Source organism: Protomyctophum parallelum (assembly GCF_964188405.1).
Source record: "Protomyctophum parallelum genome assembly, chromosome: 10".
NCBI lineage: Eukaryota > Metazoa > Chordata > Actinopteri > Myctophiformes > Myctophidae > Protomyctophum > Protomyctophum parallelum.
Genome location: NC_139704.1, coordinates 46087022 through 46113669, shown reverse-complemented (window position 1 = coordinate 46113669; position 26648 = coordinate 46087022). Strand labels below are relative to the sequence as shown.

Below are 26648 nucleotides of genomic sequence, written 5' to 3'. Positions count from 1 at the left end.
AGTACAGTTCAAGCACAACTCAATACAAACTTTGTATTGAGTTGTGCATGGCTGCTGCTGACCCTCCTGTCCTCCTCCCTGTAAGAGAGAAGCTCCAGAAAGTGGGAGTGTTTGTGGATTATGAGGAGGGTCTGGTCTCCTTTTATGATGTGGAGACCAGAGTTCATCTCTACTCTTTCACTGGCTGCTCCTTCACTGAGAGACTGTATCCTTTCTTCAGTCCCAGTGTCAAAAGGCTCATGGAGAGGCTCATCAATCCAATCAGGCCTGATTGAATGGCAGGTTGTTCCCTGGCCACGCACAGGTGTGGGAGGCTATATAAGTGGCCTAGCTGCACTCATTTCCCAAAGCCCAGATCACCAAACCACTGCTGCCTGTCTCCCAAACATAAAGCTCCACCTTCTACCACCTCCTGCAACCCTCCAACCTGTGTGCGTCCAAGAGCAAACGTAAGTCAGAAAGGCTGTGGAACAGCAACTGTTTGTTCTTCACCTCATTTATACCACCATTTGAAATATGGTGGTATAAACTCTGCTCCTCTGATAATCTCTCCTGTCAATCACACAGATTAGACTAAACCTCAGCTTCACTAAAAGGTTTTCATTTAAGACAATAAAGGTGTATAATTATGGAAGGTTAATTTACAGATTCACCTGCCAGTTCAAATCAAGTCATTGATTACTGTCGCTCCTATTCTATATCTGACTGTTGAAATCTTTTCTTTGTTAGTACAAAGACTTGATTGTGTGTTTTATTGTATTGCCTTCCAGTTTGACATTGTTTTTAAATTAAAGAGCATGAATAATGTTTATCAGGAATACTAATGTATTATTGTCAGTCTTGTACTTTAAAGCAATTACTATAGAACTGTTAATTGTAAATCTAATATTAATGATCTTTGGGGATTTGATTTACGAGAATATACAAGAAAACACGAAGATTTATGTATATTTCCGCACAGTAATGAGCAGGATAATAATGTCTATACAGGTATATGGTACCTTAGAATAGATGTAGGCCTATACCTATTTGACAGTGCATAAACACAACATTTACTTGAGTAAAAGTACAAATGTTTTGGCATCAAAATATACTTAAGTACCAAAACTCATTTATACAGAATGTCCCATTTCAAGTATTCAAATGTATAAAAAGATCTTTTGAAAATAGCAGATATACAAACTCACAATGTGTCGCATCGCAACCTATTGTGAGCTAGTAGATCATCTATTTTGTATGTTTTGTAATGATAAATCTACAAATAATGAAGTAAAAGTATAATATTTTGATCCGTAGTGTAGTAGTGGAGTAGAATTTAAAGTATTGGAAATACTCAAGTAAAGTACAGAAAGGTACAGTACTTGAGTAAATGTAGTTAAGTAAATGTACTATCATAGGCACATGCCTATCATCACACAGGCATGTGCCCGTCTGCCTATGTGTAAATATGTACCTGACTGTCAACAACTGTTCCAAAAGAAACATCAGATCGAGTTATTATAACCATTGAACTGTTTCATTCAAGAACTACATTTCTTTCACTTTTTATTTCCAGTGTGTAGAGATGGCGTGTGCCGGCAGCAGCCTCCTGTCTGAAGAGCAGTTCCTGTGTTCTATCTGTCTGGATGTGTTCACTGATCCGATCAGCACTCCATGTGGACACAACTACTGCAACGCCTGCATCACACGTTACTGGGACACTAAGGATGTGTGTCAGTGTCCACTATGCAAAGAAACCTTCTACAAGAGACCAGCGTTCTCCGTTAATAAAGTCCTCTCCGAGATGGCTGATCAGTTCAGGAAGTCAAAGCAGCTGAAGAAAACTTCAACCACAACCCCAGAACCTGCTGAACCAGATGACGTCTCCTGTGACGTCTGTACTGAGAACAAGCTTAAGGCCGTGAAGTCCTGCCTGATGTGTCTGACCTCCTACTGTGAGACTCACCTGGAGCCTCATCACAGAGTCTTAGGATTAAAACGACACACACTAATCGACCCTGTGAAGAACCTGGAAGACTATATGTGTAAGAAACATGACAAACCTCTGGAGATGTTCTGTAAGACCGACCACACGTGTGTTTGTCAGTTCTGCACTCAGTCAGACCACAAGTTACATCAGATTGTGTCTATGAAAGAGGCATATGAAGGAAAGAAGGCTGAGCTGGGAGAGACAGAGGCTGAAGTTCAGCAGATGATCCAGGAGAGACAACTGAAGGTCCAGGAGGTCCAACACTCAGTAGATCTCAGTAAGAAAGATGCAGACAGAGAGATAGCAGGAAGTGTGCAGGTCTTCACTGCTCTGATCAGCTGTATTGAGAGAGGCCAGGCTGAGCTCATTGGTGGGATTGAAGAGAAGCAGAAAACAACAGAGAAACAGGCTGAAGGCTTCATTAAAGATCTGCAACAGGAAATCTCTGAGTTAAAGAAGAGAAGCTCTGAGCTGAAGCAGCTTTCACTCACTGAAGACCACCTCCACCTCCTCCAGAACTTCACATCCATCAACACTGGGTGGAGACCCACCAAGGACTGGACAAAGGTCAACGTCCATCAGTCTCCACACCTGGGGACAGTGAAGACAGCTGTGGCTCAGCTGGAGAAGACACTCAGTAAAGAGATAGAGAAGGAGCTGCGTGATGCTGAGCTGAGGAGGGTCCAGAAATATGCTGTGGATGTGACTCTGGACCCTGATACAGCACACTGCAACCTCATCCTGTCTGAGGATGGAAAACAAGTGAGTCATGGAGACGTGGAGAAGGATCTCCCAGACAACAAAGAGAGATTCTCCCGTTATTTATCTGTCTTAGGAAAACAAAGCTTCTCCTCAGGGAGGTTTTACTATGAGGTTCAGGTTAAAGGGAAGACAGCGTGGTTTTTAGGAGTGGCCAGAGAGTCCATCAACAGGAAGGGACCAACCACACTGACCCCCAACAACGGTTACTGGTCTATAGGGTTGATGATGAATGGAAATAAGTACGAGGCTGTTGCTGACCCTTCTGTCCTCCTCCCTGTGAGAGAGAAGCTCCAGAAAGTGGGAGTGTTTGTGGATTATGAGGAGGGTCTGGTCTCCTTTTATGATGTGGAGTCTAGAGTTCACCTCTACTCTTTCAGTGGCTGCTCCTTCACTGAGAGACTCTATCCATACTTCTGTCCCTGTTTGAATTATGATGGTAAAAACTCAGCTCCTCTGATCATCTCTCCTGTCAGTCACACTGATTAAAAATCTCAGTTTAACAGGTTAGTTTTAAAATGTATATGGACGGTTGATTCACCGTTTTAGTCAACTGTTGGTTCAAATCATGCCATTTAAGAGTTGTTCATATTCTACTGCATAAACAGACATGATTTTTACATGATTGTCTGAAGTACAGCCAGAGATGAATATGATAAATTGAGTATTTGAGTATAAAAATATTTAGTTTAAAATGTATTCTGTCTGTGACATCTATATTCCTTTCTTCATACAATGACTTAGTTTGTTTCATGTGATTGCGTTCAAGTTTAAGGTAAACCCAATATTTTCATTAATGTGAGTTAATTCTTTTTTTTTGTTATCAAATGTTTTTTATTTTAAGACAAATCACAATAATACACGTTAACAACATGAATGACTTAAAGAAAATAAAACAACACATAACAGCAAAAGCAAGGAACACAAAAACAAACAATCCCACCCACCCCTCCCCCCCAAGACCAAAGATGCCACAAAATGTTAATGTGAATTAATTCTTAATCAGGAAATGCAATGTTTCATTGTTAGTCTTGTACATTAAAGCAATTACTACAGAATTGTTAATTAAAAATATGTAATGATGTGGATGTGTTATCAATTAAAGATAAAATGAAAAAATACATGAGCCATTGTAATAATGTAGCCTATATTGTATAGCAGTCTGTGCACCAATTGAATTTCACTCATTTTGTAGTTGGCCGATATGCTTACCCTAGTATTTTTAGGGGTGCTAGTCCCTCCTATATTCAGCTATTAGTGTAGATTTACAAACATTAAATTCCCATTGACAACAAACTGAGAATCTATGTGCCTGAGCAAATCGGTATTTTCGTCCTACACAAATTCCCATTGACATTGAATGGACAATTTACATCATATGTGTCTGAGCAAATTGGCTTAGTGTCCATTATGTCCACACAAACATTAAATTCCCATTGACAATGAATGGAGAATTTTACGTCATAGTATGAGCAAATAGGCATAATAGTGTCTATTTTACGTCAGGATGATGTACGATGATAAGAGTGCCCCTCACTTCACACAGGTGTGATTTTTATCTACTCATGTACAGTAACAATGATCACACATGGAGTTCTATCATAGTACACAATTTTGATTGATTGAAATATTTAACAGTATGCAGAATTACAGTACATTTCAAGTACAACCAAATACAAAAACTGTTAACTGTGAGTGGACGACACCATAAAGCATTACACTTGTTTACAATAGGGCCCACCATTTTCAATTCATCAAAAAATTAAGAGACGTGTGAATATACACAAAGTGGGTTATGGGCTAAATGATAGTTTGTACACTCTCAGAGTTAATTAACATTGATATTACAATATAAATTGGGGGTCCTAGAGACAGAAATGCCATCAAAGTTTGGGGACCACTGGCCTGTAGTGAGCTTGCAGATCAGCTAATTTCTGAGAACAGGTTGTATATCAATATCTACAAGGGACGTTCAATATTTAGGGACATTCCAATTCCTAGGGGGATGATTTATCTCCCTACCCCTTGACACTCATTATGTAGGGACAAGGGGAAGGGGCAAGGGCTGAGGGGTAGGGTTAAAAAACGAATTGGGATTGGGCCTTAGTGTCCATTATGTCCACACAAACATTGACAATGAATGGAGAATTTTACGTCATAGTATGAGCAAATAGGCATAATAGTGTCTATTTTACGTCATGATGTACGATGATAAGAGTGCCCCTCACTTCACACAGGTGTGATTTTTATCTGCAGATGTACAGTAACAATGATCACACATCATAGTAAACAATTTTGATTGATTGATAGAAATATTTATTAACAGTTTGCAGAATTGCAGTACATTTCAAGCACAACTCAATACAAAGACTGTTAACTGTGAGTGGACGACCCAATAAAGCATTACACTTGTTTACAATAGGGTCCACCTTGTTCAATTCATCAAAAACATTTAGAGACGTACAAATAGACACTTAAAACATTTTAATACGTATTTCACTTGTAACAGTGCATTTGTAGGCTACAATGTAATAATGCTTCAAATAAATATGATTATACTTTTCCACGACGTAGGATAGGATGTTTACAGTCTTAACGGCTACTCTACTTTGGGAGTTTCTGGGAGCAATCAATGCCTAAAACCCCCTGAGAATGAACCAAATGGTAGCCAAAAGACCCATGTTTTTTGATCGATTATTATTATTATTTTTTTTTAAGATATTTTTTTGCTTACGCCTTTTATTGATTTTTGAAGGGACAGACAGTAGGCTGACAGGAAACGGGAGAGAGATGGGGGGATGACATGCAGTAAAGGCCGTGTCGGGTCCGGGAGTCGAACCCGCGGCACACTGCGACTGGATTACCAGTCCGGTGCCCAGACCGTTACGCTACGGCCTGGGCCCGTTGATCGATTAATTTGATTGATTTATTAACAGTTTGCAGAATTACAGTACATTTCAAGTAGGCCTACAACTCAATACAAAGACTGTTAACTGTGAGTGGACGACACCATAAAGCATTACACTTGTTTACAAAATGTGCATGTCTTCATGACTGTTGGTAGGGCGTTCCACATTTTGGTGGCATATAGAAGCAAAATTAATTTAGTCCCCCATGTATTGTTTTATTTTTATTGTGCCTAACAAACATACAATTGTTAGTTTGAAGAAGTTTTTGAGGAAGCAATTCTTAAAATAGTGTATTGATATGAACAAGATTTAGATATTCAGTAAAGTTATGTAAATGTTGCAACGTCCTCCATGGGCTTTAGGCACTGATAGACAGTATTATCTGACCCCTGGTGGCCACTCTTTGACATTGTGCATTCTGCTTCATGTCTGGTAAATAAAGAAATGTCTTTCTCAGCTGAAAACCTTTTCTCTTCTGTTGAACATGAAATAAGTTGAATTGTTGTACATAATTTATCCTGTTCATTCTCATGGTTCAGGACACACAGATATGTTTAACGGTAATATGCCTAGATATAATGGGCCTACAAAAGTTGACACAATCTCCTGTCCTAATAAATGTAACATTTCGTGACCAAAAAAGAAAGAAAGAAAATAATGTATTCATTCACTAGAGCCTTATCAAAAGGCCTTCAAATCTATTGCAATAACTTGATTTTCACGAATCACGTTATTGCATCAGTAGGCCTAATAAACGATGTCCTACATTGACACAAATTGACAACTTTACAAAAACAAAAAGACAACAAGACAACAGACAACAGGCCTTTTTAGTGCAATAGATCATAATGTAATAATCTACTGCAACGTAATATTACATAATTATGTAACTGAGCGTACAAATGTTAACTTAAACAGGTGGAATTTGACCGTACATTCAAGGTACTTTTGCTTTACATAGTGATTCCATACAGTATGTATGTGCTGCAGTGCAGCACATACATATTATATAGCACAAGCACATAACAAAATATCAATGGATTAATAATTACAATCCAATAGACATTCTGCAGCTATAGGGTTTGCTGGTAGGCTACTGTAGCTGTGAGTATATTTTGATGCCTTTTTTGAAGACCTTTGTACTTATAACTCAATACAAACTTTGTATTGAGTTGTGCATGGCTGATGCTGACCCTCCTGTCCTCCTCCCTGTAAGAGAGGAGCTCCAGAAAGTGGGAGTGTTTGTGGATTATGAGGAGGGTCTGGTCTCCTTTTATGATGTGGAGTCCAGAGTTCACCTCTACTCTTTCACTGGCTGCTCCTTCACTGAGAGACTGTATCCTTTCTTCAGTCCCAGTGTCAAAAGGCTCATGGAGAGGCTCATCAATCCAATCAGGCCTGATTGAATGGCAGGTTGTTCCCTGGCCACGCACAGGTGTGGGAGGCTATATAAGTGGCCTAGCTGCACTCATTTCCCAAAGCCCAGATCACCAAACCACTGCTGCCTGTCTCCCAAACATAAACCTCCACCTTCTACCACCTCCTGCAACCCTCCAACCTGTGTGCGTCCAAGAGCAAACGTAAGTCAGAAAGGCTGTGGAACAGCAACTGTTTGTTCTTCACCTCATTTATACCACCATTTGAAATATGGTGGTATAAACTCTGCTCCTCTGATAATCTCTCCTGTCAATCACACAGATTAGACTAAACCTCAGCTTCACTAAAAGGTTTTCATTTAAGACAATAAAGGTGTATATGGAAGGTTAATTTACTGATTCACCTGCCAGTTCAAATCAATCAAGAGCACCCCTCACTTCACACAGGTGTGATTTTTATCTGCACATGTACAGTAACAATGATCACACGGAGTTCTATCAGTACAGTCATACCACACAAGTCTTGATTTACTAACTTTCATAGAAATGGATGAGGAGAGATTTGGGAGAGGAGTGGATCTGCTCACTGCTCAAATCTAAAATACCTAAAACCACATATTACACACATAAAGGATCTATCCCCCAGGAAAGTGTTCTAAATCTGCTAAACGTCATTAACATATATTATTTTTGCAAAAAGGGTGAAGTGTCCCTGAAGTGTTGTTTATTTCCCCAAGACAACGTGAAAAACTGCAACACAAAACACAACGATATCCTTTTAAACACAATGAAACATGAAATATGAATGTCCTTGTTGTCAGTCAATCATGATGTCCGTATTATATATAAACAAACACAATGAGATGTACACAAACAATTAAACAACACTGTTTACAAAGAAAACAACATGTAACATACCGTGTGCACCTTCTGCAGATTATTTTAGGAGTTCAGCTCACACAGGTGCAATCAATGCTGCCTCACTCTAATCACAGGGCTCTGCTCCTGCATGCTAGGTCATAATGAACAGCAATAAAGGACCAGGCACCACACACAGCATGTGATAGATAAAAAGGGTCTTATCTGTGTTTACAAACTAATGTCCAGTGGTCAATGTCTCATATTCTCCTATTCTTCTGAACTATGAGCCAGGCCGGATCATTAATATTGTCCTTATTCATCATATTACTCTTAACCTACTGCCTGTTGTTCTCCTTATCATCTATAATGTCATGTCATTCATATTGGTCAAAATATGTTTTCATCGGCCCAGGCCGTAGCGTAACGGTCTGGGCACCGGACTGGTGATCCAGTCGCGGTGTGCCGCGGGTTCGACTCCCGGACCCGACACGGCCTTTACCGCATGTCATCCCCCCATCTCTCTCCCGTTTCCTGTCAGCCTACTATCTGTCCCTTAAAAAATCAATAAAAGGCGTAAGCCGCAAAAAAAAAAAAAAAAAAAAAATATGTTTTCATCTGTCCCATTTAAAATCGTGTGACTCCTTATTCAGTCTCCATGGGGTCTGCCTTCAGCCACAAAACTTTCAATACTGTAGGCGCTGTTTTTAATTTGATATGCAGCTGCTGTGTTATCAGTCTAGTTTGACCTTGGCCTAGTAACTTGGCAGGGAAAGAAGTTATCTACAGGTTGCCTGGCAACGCCTGCCTAGGCGCTGCCGCTCTCCAGGCTTCAATGGGCATCCATGTGCGGGACAGAGGACATGAGCGCCATCCTCATCATCTAGGCGTTGGACTAATGAGGGAGCGCCAACACTGGTTTTGTCATCTGACATTGCGGACATGAAACATCTCCAGCCAATGAACTTTATCAACAAATCTGACGTGATCTACAGTATTTAGCCTGGAACAAATGCTGTGAAGTTCAGTTCAGTTCAGTTCAGTTCAGTTCCGGAGTTTAGCTTCGGGTTCTTTTTGGAATCAACAATTGATTATTCTAAATTATATTGATGTAAATAATATTCTGAACCATGTAGCACATTCTCTATGTAAATTGACTTTATACCGACTAAAATAATTGTTAAACTTTAAGCTCTCTCCGTTTGTTAAACTTTAAGCTCTCTCCGAGCTCTCATCCTGCCTCCAAATCATTTTTTAAGGTATGTTTCAATTTTTGGTACAGTGATGGTCATTTAAAGGGCTATTCACTCATTTTCAAGGTAAATACAGCACGGTATTTAATTGGTAATCATGCTGAGTTATTTGAAGTTATAGATTTACAATGTTTTCTAAATTATACAGTCCTTTCAAACCTATCATTATTAAAAGATGGATCCTATTTAAATTTATCCATCAGCATGCAAATACAATATGTACCCAAATAAACATACATATGTTCACATATTATACATTTTCAGAAAGGTAAGCAATAAAATAGAATATTACAAAATACCCATTGTTGGGACAGCTACAATATGTATCATTCATTGACAGAGAATGTATATATCCATACATGATCTTATACTATTCTTTGATATCCTCAGTTTCAATAATGTACCTGTCAACAGTTCCGCCCGTGTTAAAGCCAGAATGGGCCTGAGGCACTATTCGTACTGGTAACGGGTACGCTCGCCTCTTTTCCAATTCGCCCCCGCGAAAAGAGAAGTACGGTCGCCCCGGAATTTTGGAAAGTGAAGACGGCTCGCCCCAAAGCCGTGGATAGCTCGCCCCCAAAGCGTGGATATCTCTATCTATTCGTAGTACTAGTAACCCCGCCAGTGAGAGCGGGGTTCTTCCAATCTGCCGCTGTAGTCTGAAAACCCACCTCTTCAGACTCCATCATGGCCCGTAGCACAAATTTACAGGCATATGCAAAGGCCCAATTTATGTAATTTAAGATAGCATTTTATGTACACTCATAGCATTTTATGTAGACAGCACTATAAAGTAGGCCTATACATGCATATAGTTTCATAGATATTCCACTGTTACGTTCTTAGCTTATGTATGGTTCATGATAACTACTTTTTTTTACATATGTGATGTATTGCCATGCTTTTTGTTCTTGCTTAATGTAAATCTCTCTGGATTAAGAGTGTCTGCTAAATGCCTACATTGTAAATTGTAAGAGTATCAATACTACCATGTAGAAAGTCCTGTACACAACATTTACTTGAGTAAAAGTACAAAAGTATTGGCATCAAAATCTACTTAAAGTAGGCCTACCAAAACTAATTTATACAGAATGTCCCATTTCAAGTATTCAAAAAGATCTTTTGAAAATAGCAGATATACAAACTCACAATGTGTCGCATCGCAACCTATTGTGAGCAAGTAGATCATCTATTTTCAAATGGACAAAATGTATATAGGGCTTAATGTATGTTTTTTTAATGATAAATCTAAAAATAATCAAGTAAAAGTATAATATTTTGATCCTTAGTGTAGTAGTGTAGTGGAGTAGAATTAAAAGTATTGAAAATTGGAAATACTCAAGTAAAGTACAGAAAGGTACAGTACTTGAGTAAATGTAGTTAAGTAAATGTACTATCATAGGCACATGCCTATCATCACACAGGCATGTGCCTGTCTGCCTATGTGTAAATATGTACCTGACTGTCAACAACTGTTCCAAAAGAAACATCAGATCCAGTTATTATAACCATTGAACTGTTTCATTCAATAACTACATTTCTTTCACTTTTTATTTCCAGTGTGTAGAGATGGCGTGTGCCGGCAGCAGCCTCCTGTCTGAAGAGCAGTTCCTGTGTTCTATCTGTCTGGATGTGTTCACTGATCCGATCACCACTCCATGTGGACACAACTACTGCAACGCCTGCATCACACGTTACTGGGACACTAAGGATGTGTGTCAGTGTCCGCTATGCAAAGAAACCTTCTACAAGAGACCAGCGTTCTCCGTTAATAAAGTCCTCTCCGAGATGGCCGATCAGTTCAGGAAGTCAAAGCAGATGAAGAAAACTTCAACCACAACCCCAGAACCTGCTGAACCAGATGACGTCTCCTGTGACGTCTGTACTGAGAACAAGCTCAAGGCCGTGAAGTCCTGCCTGATGTGTCTGACCTCCTACTGTGAGACTCACCTGGAGCGTCATCGCACAGTCCCAGCATTAAAACGACACACACTAATCGACCCCGTGAAGAACCTGGAGGACTATATGTGTAAGAAACATGACAGACCTTTGGAGATGTTCTGTAAGACCGACCACACCTGTGTTTGTCAGTTCTGCACTCAGTTAGAGCACAAGTCACATCAGATTGTGTCTATGAAGGAAAGAAGGCTGAGCTGGGACAGACAGGCTGAGGTTCAGCAGATGATCCAGGAGAGACAACTGAAGATCCAGGAGGTCCAACACTCAGTAGATCTCAGTAAGAAAGATGCAGAGAGAGAGATAGCAGGAAGTGTGCAGGTCTTCACTGCTCTGATCAGCTGTATTGAGAGAAGCCAGGCTGAGTTCATTGGTGGGATTGAAGAGAAGCAGAAAACAACAGAGAAACAGGCTGAAGGCTTCATTAAAGATCTGCAACAGGAAATCTCTGAGTTAAAGAAGAGAAGCTCTGAGCTGAAGCAGCTTTCACTCACTGAAGACCACCTCCACCTCCTCCAGAACTTCACATCCATCAACACTGGGTGGAGACCCACCAAGGACTGGACAAAGGTCAATATAAATCAGTCTCCACACCTGGGGACAGTGAAGACAGCTGTGGCTCAGCTGGAGAAGACACTCAGTAAAGAGATAGAGAAGGAGCTGCGTGATGCTGAGCTGAGGAGGGTCCAGCAATATGCTGTGGATGTAACTCTGGACCCTGATACAGCACACTGCTACCTCATCCTGTCTGAGGATGGAAAACAAGTGAGTGATGGAGAAGTGGAGAAGGATCTCCCAGACAACAAAGAGAGATTCTCTCTATGTGCCTGTGTCTTAGGAAAACAAAGCTTCTCCTCAGGAAGGTTTTACTATGAGGTTCAGGTTAAAGGGAAGACAGCGTGGGCTTTAGGAGTGGCCAGAGAGTCCATCAACAGGAAGGGACCAATCACACTTAGCCCCAACAACGGTTACTGGTCTATATTGTTGAGGAATGGAAATAAGTACTGGGCTAATGCTGACTCTGCTGTCCTCATCCCTGTAAGAGAGAAGCTCCAGAAAGTGGGAGTGTTTGTGGATTATGAGGAGGGTCTTGTCTCCTTTTATGATGTGGAGTCCAGAGTTCACCTCTACTCTTTCAGTGGCTGCTCCTTCACTGAGAGACTCTATCCATACTTCAATCCCTGTTTGAATTATGATGGTAAAAACTCAGCTCCTATGATCATCTCTCCTGTCAGTCACACTGATTAAAAATCTCACTTTAACATGAACAGGTTAGTTTTAAAATGTATATGGACGGTTGATTCACTGTTTTAGTCAACTGTTGGTTCAAATCATGCCATTTAAGAGTTGTTCACATTCTACTGCATAAACAGACATGATTTTTACATGATTGTCTGAAGTACAGCCAGAGATGAATATGGTAAATATTTAGTTTAAAATGTATGTCTGTGACATCTATATTCCTTTCTTCGTACAATGACTTAGTTTGTTTCATGTGATTGCGTTCAAGTTTAAGGTAAACCCAATATTTTCATTAATGTGATTTTTTTTTTTTTTTTGTTATCAAAGTTTTTTATTTGAAGACAAATCACAATAATACACGTTAACAACACGAATGACTTAAAGAAAACAAAACACATATAAAACAACACATAACAGCAAAAGCAAGGAACACAAAAACATACAATCCCACCCACCCCTCCCCCCCCCCGAGACCAAAGATGCCACAAAATGTTAATGTGAATTAATTCTTAATCAGGAAATGCAATGTTTCATTGTTAGTCTTGTACATTAAAGCAATTACTACAGAATTGTTAATTAAAAATATGTAATGATGTTGATGTTAATAATTGTTTATGTGGATGTGTTATCAATTAAAGATAAAAATGAAAAAATGCATGAGCCATTGTAATAATGTAGCCTATATTGTATAGCAGTCTGTGCACCAATTGAATTTCACTCATTTTGTAGTTGGCCGATATGCTTACCCTAGTATTTTTAGGGGCGCTAGTCCCTCCTATATTCAGCTATTAGTGTAGATTTACAAACATTAAATTCCCATTGACAACAAACTGAGAATCTATGTGTCTGAGCAAATCGGTATTTTCGTCCTACACAAATTCCCATTGACATTAAATGGACAATTTACATATGTGTCTGAGCAAATTGACTTAGTGTCCATAATGTCCACACAAACATTAAATTCCCATTGACAATGAATGGAGAATTTTACGTCATAGTATGAGCAAATAGGCATAATATGTGTCTATTTTACGTCAGGATGATGTACGATGATAAGAGTGCCCCTCACTTCACACAGGTGTGATTTTTATCTGCACATGTAGAGTAACAATGATCACACATGGAGTTCTATCATAGTACACAATTTTGATTGATTGAAATATTTAACAGTTTGCAGAATTACAGTACATTTCAAGTACAACCAAATACAAAAAATGTTAACTGTGAGTGGACGACACCATAAAGCATTACACTTGTTTACAATAGGGCCCACCATTTTCAATTCATCAAAACATTAAGAGACGTGTGAATATACACAAAGTGGGTTATGGGCTAAATGATAGTTTGTACACTCTCAGAGTTAATTAACATTGATATTACAATATAAATTGGGGGTCCTAGAGACAGAAATGCCATCAAGGTTTGGGGACCACTGGCCTGTAGTGAGCTTGCAGATCAGCTATTTTCTGAGAACAGGTTGTATATCAATATCTACAAGGGACGTTCAATATTTAGGGACGTTCCAATTCCTAGGGGGATGATTTATCTCCCTACCCCTTGACACTCATTATGTAGGGACAAGGGGAAGGGGCAAGGGCTGAGGGGTAGGGTTAAAAAACGAATTGGGATTGGGCCTTAGTGTCCATTATGTCCACACAAACATTAAATTCCCATTGACAATGAATGGAGAATTTTACGTCATAGTATGAGCAAATAGGCATAATAGTGTCTATTTTACGTCATGATGTACGATGATAAGAGTGCCCCTCACTTCACACAGGTGTGATTTTTATCTGCACATGTACAGTAACAATGATCACACATCATAGTAAACCATTTTGATTGATTGATAGAAATATTTATTAACAGTTTGCAGAATTGCAGTACATTTCAAGCACAACTCAATACAAAGACTGTTAACTGTGAGTGGACGACCCAATAAAGCATTACACTTGTTTACAAGAGGGTCCACCTTGTTCAATTCATCATTCATCATTTAGAGACGTATACAAATAGACACTTAAAACATTTTAATACGTATTTCACTTGTAACAGTGCATTTGTAGGCTACACTGTAATATTGCTTCAAATAAATATGATTATACTTTTCCACGACGTAGGATAGGATGTTTACAGTCTTAACGGCTACTCTACTTTGGGAGTTTGTGGGAGCAATCAATGCCTAAAACCCCCTGAGAATGAACCAAATGGTAGCCAAAAGACCCATGTTTTTTGATCGATTAATTTGATTGATTTATTAACAGTTTGCAGAATTACAGTACATTTCAAGTAGGCCTACAACTCAATACAAAGACTTTTAACTGTGAGTGGACGACACCATAAAGCATTACACTTGTTTACAAAATGTGCATGTCTTGATGACTGTTGGTAGGGCGTTCCACATTTTGGTGGCATATAGAAGCGAAATTAATTTAGTCCCCCATGTATTGTTTTATTTTTATTGTGCCTAACAAACATACAATTGTTAGTTTGAAGAAGTTTTTGAGGAAGCAATTCTTAAAATAGTGTATTGATATGAAGAAGATTTAGATATTCAGTAAAGTTATGTAAACGTTGGAACGTCCTCCATGGGCTTTAGGCACTGATAGACAGTATTATCTGACCCCTGGTGGCCACTCTTTGACATTGTGCATTCTGCTTCATGTCTGGTAAATAAAGAAATGTCTTTCTCAGCTGAAAACCTTTTCTCTTCTGTTGAACATGAAATAAGTTGAATTGTTGTACATCATTTCTCCTGTTCATTCTCATGGTTCAGGACACACAGATATGTTTAACAGTAATATGCCTAGATTGATATAATGGGCCTACAAAAGTTGACACAATCTCCTGTCCTAATAAATGTAACATTTTCGTTACCAAAAAAAGAAAGAAAATAATGTATTCATTCACTAGAGCCTTATCAAAAGGCCTTCAAATCTATTGCAATAACTTGATTTTCACGAATCACGTTATTGCATCAGTAGGCCTAATAAACAATGTCCTACATTGACACAAATTGACAACTTTACAAAAACAAAAATACATCCATATTGCTTTTCATCATCAAGTTAACTTGATGACATAATGTTGTATAAAGTAAATTGAAGACAACAGGCCCTTTGTTTAGTGCAATAGATCATAATGTAATAATCTACTGCAACGTAATATTACATAATTATGTAACTGAGCGCACAAATGTTAACTTAAACAGGTATGTGCTGCATAGCACAAGCACATAATTACAATCCAATAGACATTCTGCAGCTATAGGGTTTGCTGGTAGGCTACTGCAGTGGCTGTGAGTATATTTTGATGCCTTTTTTGAAGACCTTTGAACTTTGCAGAATTACAGTACAGTTCAAGCACAACTCAATACAAACTTTGTATTGAGTTATGCATGGCTGATGCTGACCCTCCTGTCCTCATCCCTGTAAGAGAGGAGCTCCAGAAAGTGGGAGTGTTTGTGGATTATGAGGAGGGTCTGGTCTCCTTTTATGATGTGGAGTCCAGAGTTCACCTCTACTCTTTCACTGGCTGCTCCTTCACTGAGAGACTGTATCCTTTCTTCAGTCCCAGTGTCAAAAGGCTCATGGAGAGGCTCATCAATCCAATCAGGCCTGATTGAATGGCAGGTTGTTCCCTGGCCACGCACAGGTGTGGGAGGCTATATAAGTGGCCTAGCTGCACTCATTTCCCAAAGCCCAGATCACCAAACCACTGCTGCCTGTCTCCCAAACATAAAGCTCCACCTTCTACCACCTCCTGCAACCCTCCAACCTGTGTGCGTCCAAGAGCAAACGTAAGTCAGAAAGGCTGTGGAACAGCAACTGTTTGTTCTTCACCTCATTTATACCACCATTTGAAATATGGTGGTATAAACTCTGCTCCTCTGATAATCTCTCCTGTCAATCACACAGATTAGACTAAACCTCAGCTTCACTAAAAGGTTTTCATTTAAGACAATAAAGGTGTATAATTATGGAAGGTTAATTTACAGATTCACCTGCCAGTTCAAATCAAGCCATTGATTAATGTCGCTCCTATTCTATACTGTTCATTTCTTTGTTGTTGTGTGATTGTGTGTTTTATTGTATTGCCTTCCAGTTTGACATTGTTTTTAAATTAAAGAGCATGAATAATGTTTATCAGGAATACTAATGTATTATTGTCAGTCTTGCACTTTAATGCAATTACTATAGAACTGTTAATTGCAAATCTAATATTAATGATCTTTGGGGATTTGATTTACGAGACTGTACAAGAAAATGCTTTAAGAGTTAATTAATCCATTCATAAAACTTTACAACTCATGGAACCGATTATGTGACCATGTTGTTATTTCTACACTTTAGAGTGTCTATTTTGTCCACACAAACATTACATTCCCATCATTGACATGAATGGAGAATTTTACGTCATAGCAAATAGGCATAGTGTCTATTGTATGTCATGATGATGTACGATGATAAGAGTGCCCCTCACTTCACATGGGTGTGATTTTTATCTGCACATGTACAGTAACAATGATCACACAGAGTTCTATCAGTACAGTCATACCACACAAGTCTTGATTTACTAACTTTCATAGAAATTAACGAGGATAGGATGAGGAGAGATTTGGGAGAGGGAAGTAGTGGAGAGCAGAGTGGATCTGCTCACTGCTCAAATCTAAAATACCTAAAACCACATATTACACACATAAAGGATCTATCCCCCAGGAAAGTGTTCTAAATCTGCTAAACGTCATTAACATATATTATTTTTGCAAAAAGGGTGAAGTGTCCCTTTAACTGCAACAAGGAAGTTTCTCAGTAAATGTAAACTGAAAGTACAGCGCTGACAGAAGCTGGGTGGCAGACAGCTCACTGCACTCTCTCTACCACACTGACACCTTCAGACGGATCTTTCACAGAAATACTTAGACAGGTGAGTAGCCTACAACAAACTATATATGACTTAATACAATATATATATATATTTATATATATATATATATATATATATATATATATCCGCTCCTATCCAGCAGAATAACAAACGCTCCAACTGATATCTCAAGGTTGTTTATTTCCCCAAGACAACGTGAAAAACTGCAACACAAAACACAACGATATCCTTTTAAACACAATGAAACATGAAATATGAATGTCCTTGTTGTCAGTCAATCATGATGTCCGTATTATATGTAAACAAACACAATGAGATGTACACAAACAATTAAACGACAGAATTACAACGCTGTTTACAAACAAAGAAAACAACAACATGTAACATACCGTGTGCGCCTTCTGCAGATTATTTTAGGAGAGCTATGTTATCTTCTCTTATATTCTTTATTTAAGGACACTCTTTTTAGACGTGGGAAGAGCTCCTTGCACCACTGAGACTCGGCTTGTTCTGAGTTCAGCTCACACAGGTGCAATCAATGCTGCCTCACTCTAATCACAGGGCTCTGCTCCTGCATGCCCTTCTAGGTCATAATGAACAGTAATGAAAGACCATGGGCACCACACACAGCATACAAATACAATATGTACCCAAATAAACATACATATAATGTTCACATATTATACATTTTCAGAAAGGTAAGCAATAAAATAGAATATTACAAAATACCCATTGCTGGGACAGCTACAATATCATTAATTGACAGAGAATGTATATATCCATACATGATCTTCTACTATTCTTTGATATCCTCAGTATAAATCACAGGTTTCAATAATGTAACCAAAGAGTAACCCCGCCCGTGAGAGCAGGGTTCTTCCAATCTTCCGCCGTAGTCTGAAAAGTGAAAACCCACCTCTTCAGACTCCATCATGGCCCGTAGCACAAATTTACAGGCATATGCAAAGGCCCAACTTATGTAACTTAAGATAGCATTTTATGTAGACTCATAAAGACAGCACTATAAAGTAGGCCTATACATGCATATATAAATCCACTGTTACGTTCTTAGCTTATGTATGATTCATTTGTTTTACATATGTGATGTATTGCCATGCTTTTTGTTCTTGCTTAATGTAAATCTCTCTGGATTAAGAGTCTGCTAAATGCCTACATTGTAAATTGTAAGAGTATCAATACTACCATGTAGAAAGTCCTGTACACAAGTATTGGCATCAAAATCTACTTGAAGTAGGCCTACCAAAACTCATTTATACAGAATTTCAAGTATTTAAAAAGATCTTTTGAAAATAGCAGATATACAAACACACAATGTGTTGCATCGCAAATTATTGTGAGCAAGTAGATCATCTATTTTCAAATGGACAAAAAAAATATATAGGGCTTAATGTATGCTTAATGTATGTTTTGTAATGATAAATCTACAAATAAGGAAGTAAAAGTATAATATTTTGATCCTTAGTGTAGTAGTGTCGTGGAGTAGAATTAAAAGTATTGAATTGGAAATACTCAAGTAAAGTACAGCAAGGTACAGTACTTGAGTAAATGTAGTTAAGTAAATGTACTATCATAGGCACATGCCTATCATCACACAGGCATGTGCCTGTCTGCCTATGTGTAAATATGTACCTGACTGTCAACTGTTCCAAAAGAAACATCAGATCGAGTTATTATAACTATTGAACTGTTTCATTCAAGAACTACATTTCTTTCACTTTTTATTTCCAGCGTGTAGAGATGGCGTGTGCCGGCAGCAGCCTCCTGTCTGAAGAGCAGTTCCTGTGTTCTATCTGTCTGGATGTGTTCACTGATCCGATCACCACTCCATGTGGACACAACTACTGCAACGCCTGCATCACACGTTACTGGGACACTAAGGATGTGTGTCAGTGTCCGCTATGCAAAGAAACTTTCTACAAGAGACCAGCGTTCTCTGTTAATAAAGTCCTCTCCGAGATGGCTGATCAGTTCAGGAAGTCAAAGCAGCTGAAGAAAACTTCAACCACAACCCCAGAACCTGCTGAACCAGATGACGTCTCCTGTGACGTCTGTACTGAGAACAAGCTCAAGGCCGTGAAGTCCTGCCTGATGTGTCTGACCTCCTACTGTGAGACTCACCTGGAGCCTCATCACAGAGTCTTAGGATTAAAACGACACACACTAATCGACCCTGTGAAGAACCTGGAGGACTATATGTGTAAGAAACATGACAGACCTTTGGAGATGTTCTGTAAGACCGACCACACGTGTGTTTGTCAGTTCTGCACTCAGTTAGACCACAAGTTACATCAGATTGTGTCTATGAAAGAGGCATATGAAGGAAAGAAGGCTGAGCTGGCAGAGATAGAGGCTGAAGTTCAGCAGATGATCCAGGAGAGACAACTGAAGGTCCAGGAGGTCAAACACTCAGTAGATCTCAGCCAGAAAGACGCAGACAGAGAGATAGCAGGCAGTGTGCAGGTCTTCACTGCTCTGATCAGCTGCATTGAGAGAAGCCAGGCTGAGCTCATTGATGGGATTGAGGAGAAGCAGAAAACAACAGAGAAACAGGCTGAAGGCTTCATTAAAGATCTGCAACAGGAAATCACTGAGTTAAAGAAGAGAAGCTCTGAGCTGAAGCAGCTCTCACTCACTGAAGACCACCTCCACCTCCTCCAGAACTTCAGTTCCATCAACACTGGGTGGAGACCCACCAAGGACTGGACAAAGGTCAATATAAATCAGTCTCCACACCTGGGGACTGTGAAGACAGCTGTGGCTCAGCTGCAGAAGACACTCAGTGAAGAGATAGAGAAGGAGCTGCATGATGCTGGGCTGAGGAGGATCCAGCAATATGCTGTGGATGTAACTCTGGACCCTGATACAGCAAACCCCTGGGTCATCCTGTCTGAGGATGGAAAACGAGTGAGTCTTGGCGACGTGAAGAAGAATCTCCCAGACAACAAAGAGAGATTCTCTTCATGTGCCTCTGTCTTAGGAAAACCAAGCTTCTCCTCAGGAAGGTTTTACTATGAGGTTCAGGTTAAAGGGAAGACGGGGTGGTTTTTAGGAGTGGCCAGAGAGTCCATCGACAGGAAGGGACCAATCACACTGAGCCCCAAAAACGGTTACTGGTCTATATGGTTGGGGAATGGATTTGAGTACAGGGCTGCTGCTGACCCTGATGTCGTCCTCCCTGTAAGAGAGAAGCTCCAGAAAGTGGGAGTGTTTGTGGATTATGAGGAGGGTCTGGTCTCCTTTTATGATGTGGAGTCCAGAGTTCACCTCTACTCTTTCACTGGCTGCTCCTTCACTGAGAGACTCTATCCATACTTCAGTCCCAGTTTGAATGTTTGTGGTATAAACTCTGCTCCTCTGATTATCTCTCCGGTCAGTCAAACTGATTAAAAATCTCAGTTTAACATGAACAGGTTTTTTAGAAAATGTATATGGACGGTTGATTCACAGTTTTAGTCAACTGTTGGTTCAAATCATGCCATTTAAGAGTTGTTCATATTCTACTGCATAAACGGACATGATTTTACATGATTGTCTGAAGTACAGCCAGAGATTAATATTAAATTGAGTATCAAAATATTTAGTTTAAAATGTATTCTGTCTGAGACATCTATATTCCTTTCTTCGTACAATGACTTGGTTTATGTTTCATGTGATTGCGTTCAAGTTTAAGGTAAACCCAATATTTTCATTAATGTGAATTAATTCTTTATCAGGAAATGCAATGTTTCATTGTCAGTCTTGTACTGTTGTTAATTAAAAATATGTAATGATGATGATAATTTATGTGGATGTGTTATCAATTAAAGATAGAAGGAAAAAATACATGAGCCATTGTAATAATGTAGCCTACATTTGTATGCAGTCTGTGCACCAATTTAATTTCACTCATTTTGTAGTTGGCCGATATGCTTACCCTAGTATTTTTGAGGGGCGCTAGTCCCTCCTATATTCAGCTATTAGTGTAGATTTACAAACATTAAATTCCCATTAACATTGAATGGACAATTTACATCATGTGTCTGAGCAAATTGGCTTAGTGTCTATTTTTGTCCTACACAAAGTAGGAGAATAACATTTAATTCCCATTGACAATGAACGGACAATTTTACGTGAGCAAATCGGCTTAGTGTCTGTCCACACAAACATTAAATTCCCATTGACAATGAATGGAGAATTTTCCGTCATAGTATGAGCAAATAGGCCTAGTGTCTATTTTACATCATAATGATGTACGATGATAAGAGAGCCCCTCATTTCACACAGGTGTGATTTTTATCTGCACATGTACAGTAACAATGATCACACATGGAGTTCTATCATAGTACACAATATTGATTGATTGAAATATGTATTAACAGTTTGCAGAATTACAGTAGGCCTACATTTCAAGCACAACTCAATGCAAAGACTGTTAACTGTGAGTGGACGACCCAATAAAGCATTACACTTGGGGTCCACCTTGTTCAATTCATCAAAAACATTTAGAGACAAAGTCTCTAGTACAAATAGACACTTAAAACATTTTAATACGTATTTCACTTGTAACAGTGCATTTGTAGGCTACAATGTAATATTGCTTCAAATAAATATGATACTTTCCCACAACGTAGGATAGGATGTTTACAGTCTTAACGGCTACTCTACTTTGGGAGTTTCTGGGAGCAACCAATGCCTAAAACCCCCTGAGAATGAACCAAATGGTAGCCAAAAGACCCATGTTTTTTGATCGATTAATTTGATTGATTTATTAACAGTTTGCAGAATTACAGTACATTTCAAGTACAACCAAATACAAAAACTGTTAGTTGTGAGTGGACGACACCATAAAGCATTACACTTGTTTACAATAGGGCCCACCATTTTCAATTCATCAAAACATTAAGAGACGTGTGAATATACACAACTATATAGTCAAAACGGGAAATCATCATAGAGGAGGTAAAAGGGGAAAAGAAACATACAGTGAGGGGGAAAAGGGGGGGGGGGATTCAGATTTTACGGGGGCCAGTTTCGAATTGCAGCCGTCCGTAGGTGCTCTTTTTAGTGCAGTTTTGAAGGAGTCAAGGGATTTGCATGTCTTGATGACTGTTGGTAGGGCGTTCCACATTTTGGTGGCATATAGAAGCGAAATTAATTTAGTCCCCCATGTATTGTTTTATTTTTATTGTGCCTAACAAACATACAATTGTTAGTTTGAAGAAGTTTTTGAGGAAGCAATTCTTAAAATAGTGTATTGATATGAACAAGATTTAGATATTCAGTAAAGTTATGTAAATGTTGCAAAGTCCTCCATGGGCTTTAGGCACTGATAGACAGTATTATCTGACCCCTGGTGGCCACTCTTTGACATTGTGCATTCTGCTTCATGTCTGGTAAATAAAGAAATGTCTTTCTCAGCTGAAAACCTTTTCTCTTCTGTTGAACATGAAATAAGTTGAATTGTTGTACATCATTTCTCCTGTTCATTCTCATGGTTCAGGACACACAGATATGTTTAACAGTAATATGCCTAGATTGATATAATGGGCCTACAAAAGTTGACACAATCTCCTGTCCTAATAAATGTAACATTTCGTTACCAAAAAAGAAAGAAAGAAAATAATGTATTCATTCACTAGAGCCTTATCAAAAGGCCTTCAAATCTATTGCAATAACTTGATTTTCACGAATCACGTTATTGCATCAGTAGGCCTAATAAACAATGTCCTACATTGACACAAATTGACAACTTTACAAAAACAAAAATACATCCATATTGCTTTTCATCATCAAGTCAACTTGATGACATAATGTTGTATAAAGTAAATTGAAGACAACAGGCCTTTTTAGTGCAATAGATCATAATGTAATAATCTACTGCAACGTAATATTACATAATTATGTAACTGAGCGTACAAATGTTAACTTAAACAGGTGGAATTTTACCGTACTTTCGAGGTAATTTTGCTTTACTTAGTGATTCCATATAATATGTATGTGCTGCAGTGCAGCACATACATATTATATAGCACAAGCACATAACAAAATATCAATGCATTAATAATTACAATCCAATAGACATTCTGCAGCTATAGGGTTTGCTGGTATAGGCTACTGTGTCTGTGAGTATATTTTGATGCCTTTTTTGAAGACCTTTGTACTTATAGCTTGATTGATTGATTGAAGTATTTATTAACAGTTTGCAGAATTACAGTTCAAGCACAACTCAATACTAACTTTGTATTGAGTTGTGCATGGCTGCTGACCCTCCTGTCCTCCTCCCTGTAAGAGAGGAGCTCCAGAAAGTGGGAGTGTTTGTGGATTATGAGGAGGGTCTGGTCTCCTTTTATGATGTGGAGTCCAGAGTTCATCTCTACTCTTTCACTGGCTGCTCCTTCACTGAGAGACTGTATCCTTTCTTCAGTCCCAGTGTCAAAAGGCTCATGGAGAGGCTCATCAATCCAATCAGGCCTGATTGAATGGCAGGTTGTTCCCTGGCCACGCACAGGTGTGGGAGGCTATATAAGTGGCCTAGCTGCACTCATTTCCCAAAGCCCAGATCACCAAACCACTGCTGCCTGTCTCCCAAACATAAAGCTCCACCTTCTACCACCTCCTGCAACCCTCCAACCTGTGTGCGTCCAAGAGCAAACGTAAGTCAGAAAGGAACAGCAACTGTTTGTTCTTCACCTCATTTATACCACCATTTGAAATATGGTGGTATAAACTCTGCTCCTCTGATAATCTCTCCTGTCAATCACACAGATTAGACTAAACCTCAGCTTCACTAAAAGGTTTTCATTTAAGACAATAAAGGTGTATAATTATGGAAGGTTAATTTACAGATTCACCTGCCAGTTCAAATCAAGCCATTGATTACTGTCGCTCCTATTCTATATCTGACTGTTGAAATCTTTTCTTCATTTCTTTGTTGGTACAAACTTGATTGTGTGTTTTATAATTTGTATTGCCTTACAGTTTGACATTGTTTTTAAATTCAGGAAAATATCAGGAATACTAATGTATTATTGTCAGTCTTGTACTTTAATGCAATTACTATAGAACTGTTAATTGTAAATCTAATATTAATGATCTTTGGGGATTTGATTTACGAGAATGTACAAGAAAACACAAAGTTTTATGTATATTTCCGCACAGTAATGAGCAGGATAATATGTCTATACAGGTATATGCTACCTTAGAATAGATGTAGGCCTAGACTTATTTGACAGTGCATGAACACAAAATTTACTTGAGTAAAAGTACAAAAGTTTTGGCATCAAAATATACCTAAAGTACCAAAACTCATTTATACAGAATGTCCCATTTCAAGTATTCAAATGTATAAAAAGATCTTTTGAAAATAGCAGATATACAAACTCACAATGTGTCGCATCGCAACCTATTGTGAGCTAGTAGATCATCTATTTTCAAATGGACGAAATATATATAGGGCTTAATGCATGTAATGTATGCTTAATGTATGTTTTGTAATGATAAATCTACAAATAATAAAGTAAAAGTATAATATTTTGATCCGTAGTGGAGTAGAATTAGAAATACTCAAGTACAGCAAGGTACAGTACTTGAGTAAATGTAGTTAAGTAAATGTACTAACATAGGCACATGCCTATCATCACACAGGCATGTGCCTGTCTGCCTATGTGTAAATATGTACCTGACTGTCAACAACTGTTCCAAAAGAAACATCAGATCCAGTTATTATAACCATTGAACAGTTTCATTCAAGAACTACATTTCTTTCACTTTTTATTTCCAGCGTGTAGAGATGGCGTGTTCCAGCAGCAGCCTCCTGTCTGAAGAGCAGTTCCTGTGTTCTATCTGTCTGGATGTGTTCACTGATCCGATCACCACTCCATGTGGACACAACTACTGCAACGCCTGCATCACACGTTACTGGGACACTAAGGATGTGTGTCAGTGTCCGCTATGCAAAGAAACCTTCTACAAGAGACCAGCGTTCTCTGTTAATAAAGTCCTCTCTGAGATGGCTGATCAGTTCAGGAAGTCAAAGCAGCTGAAGGAAACTTCAACCACAACCCCAGAACCTGCTGAACCAGATGACGTCTCCTGTGACGTCTGTACTGAGAACAAGCTCAAGGCCGTGAAGTCCTGCCTGATGTGTCTGACCTCCTACTGTGAGACTCACCTGGAGCGTCATCGCACAGTCCCAGCATTAAAACGACACACACTAATCGACCCTGTGAAGAACCTGGAGGACTATATGTGTAAGAAACATGACAGACCTTTGGAGATGTTCTGTAAGACCGACCACACGTGTGTTTGTCAGTTCTGCACTCAGTTAGAGCACAAGTCACATCAGATTGTGTCTATGAAAGAGGCATATGAAGGAAAGAAGGCTGAGCTGGGACAGACAGAGGCTGAAGTTCAGCAGATGATCCAGGAGAGACAACTGAAGGTCCAGGAGGTCCAACACTCAGTAGATCTCAGTAAGAAAGATGCTGACAGAGAGATAGCAGGAAGTGTGCAGGTCTTCACTGCTCTGATCAGCTGTATTGAGAGAAGCCAGGTTGAGCTCATTGGTGGGATTGAAGAGAAGCAGAAAACAACAGAGAAACAGGCTGAAGGCTTCATTAAAGATCTGCAACAGGAAATCACTGAGTTAAAGAAGAGAAGCTCTGAGCTGAAGCAGCTCTCACTCACTGAAGACCACCTCCACCTCCTCCAGAACTTCACTTCCATCAACACTGGATGGAGACCCACCAAGGACTGGACAACGGTCAACGTCCATCAGTCTCCACACCTGGGGACAGTGAAGACAGCTGTAGCTCAGCTGGAGAAGACACTCAGTCAAGAGATAGAGAAGGAGCTGCGTGATGCTGAGCTGAGGAGGGTCCAGCAATATGCTGTGGATGTGACTCTGGACCCTGATACAGCACACTGCAAATTCATCCTGTCTGAGGATGGAAAACAAGTGAGTCATGGAGACGTGGAGAAGAATCTCCCAGACAACAAAGAGAGATTCTCTCAATGTCCCTGTGTCTTAGGAAAACAAAGCTTCTCCTCAGGAAGGTTTTACTATGAGGTTCAGGTTAAAGGGAAGACTGACTGGGATTTAGGAGTGGCCAGAGAGTCCATCAACAGGAAGGGACCAATCGCACTGAGCCCCAACAACGGTTACTGGTCTGTAGTGTTGAGGAATGGAAATAAGTACATAGCTGCTGCTGGCCCTACTGTCCTCCTCCCTGTAAGAGAGAAGCTCCAGAAAGTGGGAGTGTTTGTGGATTATGAGGAGGGTCTGGTCTCCTTTTATGATGTGGAGTCCAGAGTTCATCTCTACTCTTTCATTGGCTGCTCCTTCACTGAGAGACTCTATCCATTCTTCAGTCCCAGTTTGAATTATGATGGTTCAAACTCTGCTCCTCTGATCATCTCTCCTGTCAGTCAAATTGATTAA

The 26648-nt window shown here is 39.3% G+C and overlaps 2 protein-coding genes across 2 annotated transcripts; both read left to right on the top strand.

The window, feature by feature from the left end:
* Positions 1-1564: 1564 nt before the first annotated feature.
* On the top strand, positions 1565-12328 carry LOC310865856 (uncharacterized protein; the record flags this gene model as incomplete). Its single annotated transcript, XM_083775065.1, is given in 5 exon segments — positions 1565-3216; positions 9556-9748; positions 10685-11252; positions 11255-11288; positions 11290-12328. Coding segments are annotated over 5 exon segments (3486 nt in total).
* A 6639-nt stretch (positions 12329-18967) lies between these two features.
* On the top strand, positions 18968-26648 carry LOC310865855 (uncharacterized protein; the record flags this gene model as incomplete). The annotated part of the gene is made up of 2 exons (XM_083775064.1): positions 18968-20605; positions 24990-26648. 2 exons carry the CDS (start codon positions 18968-18970, stop codon positions 26646-26648), a joined length of 3297 nt encoding a protein of 1098 aa, XP_083631190.1.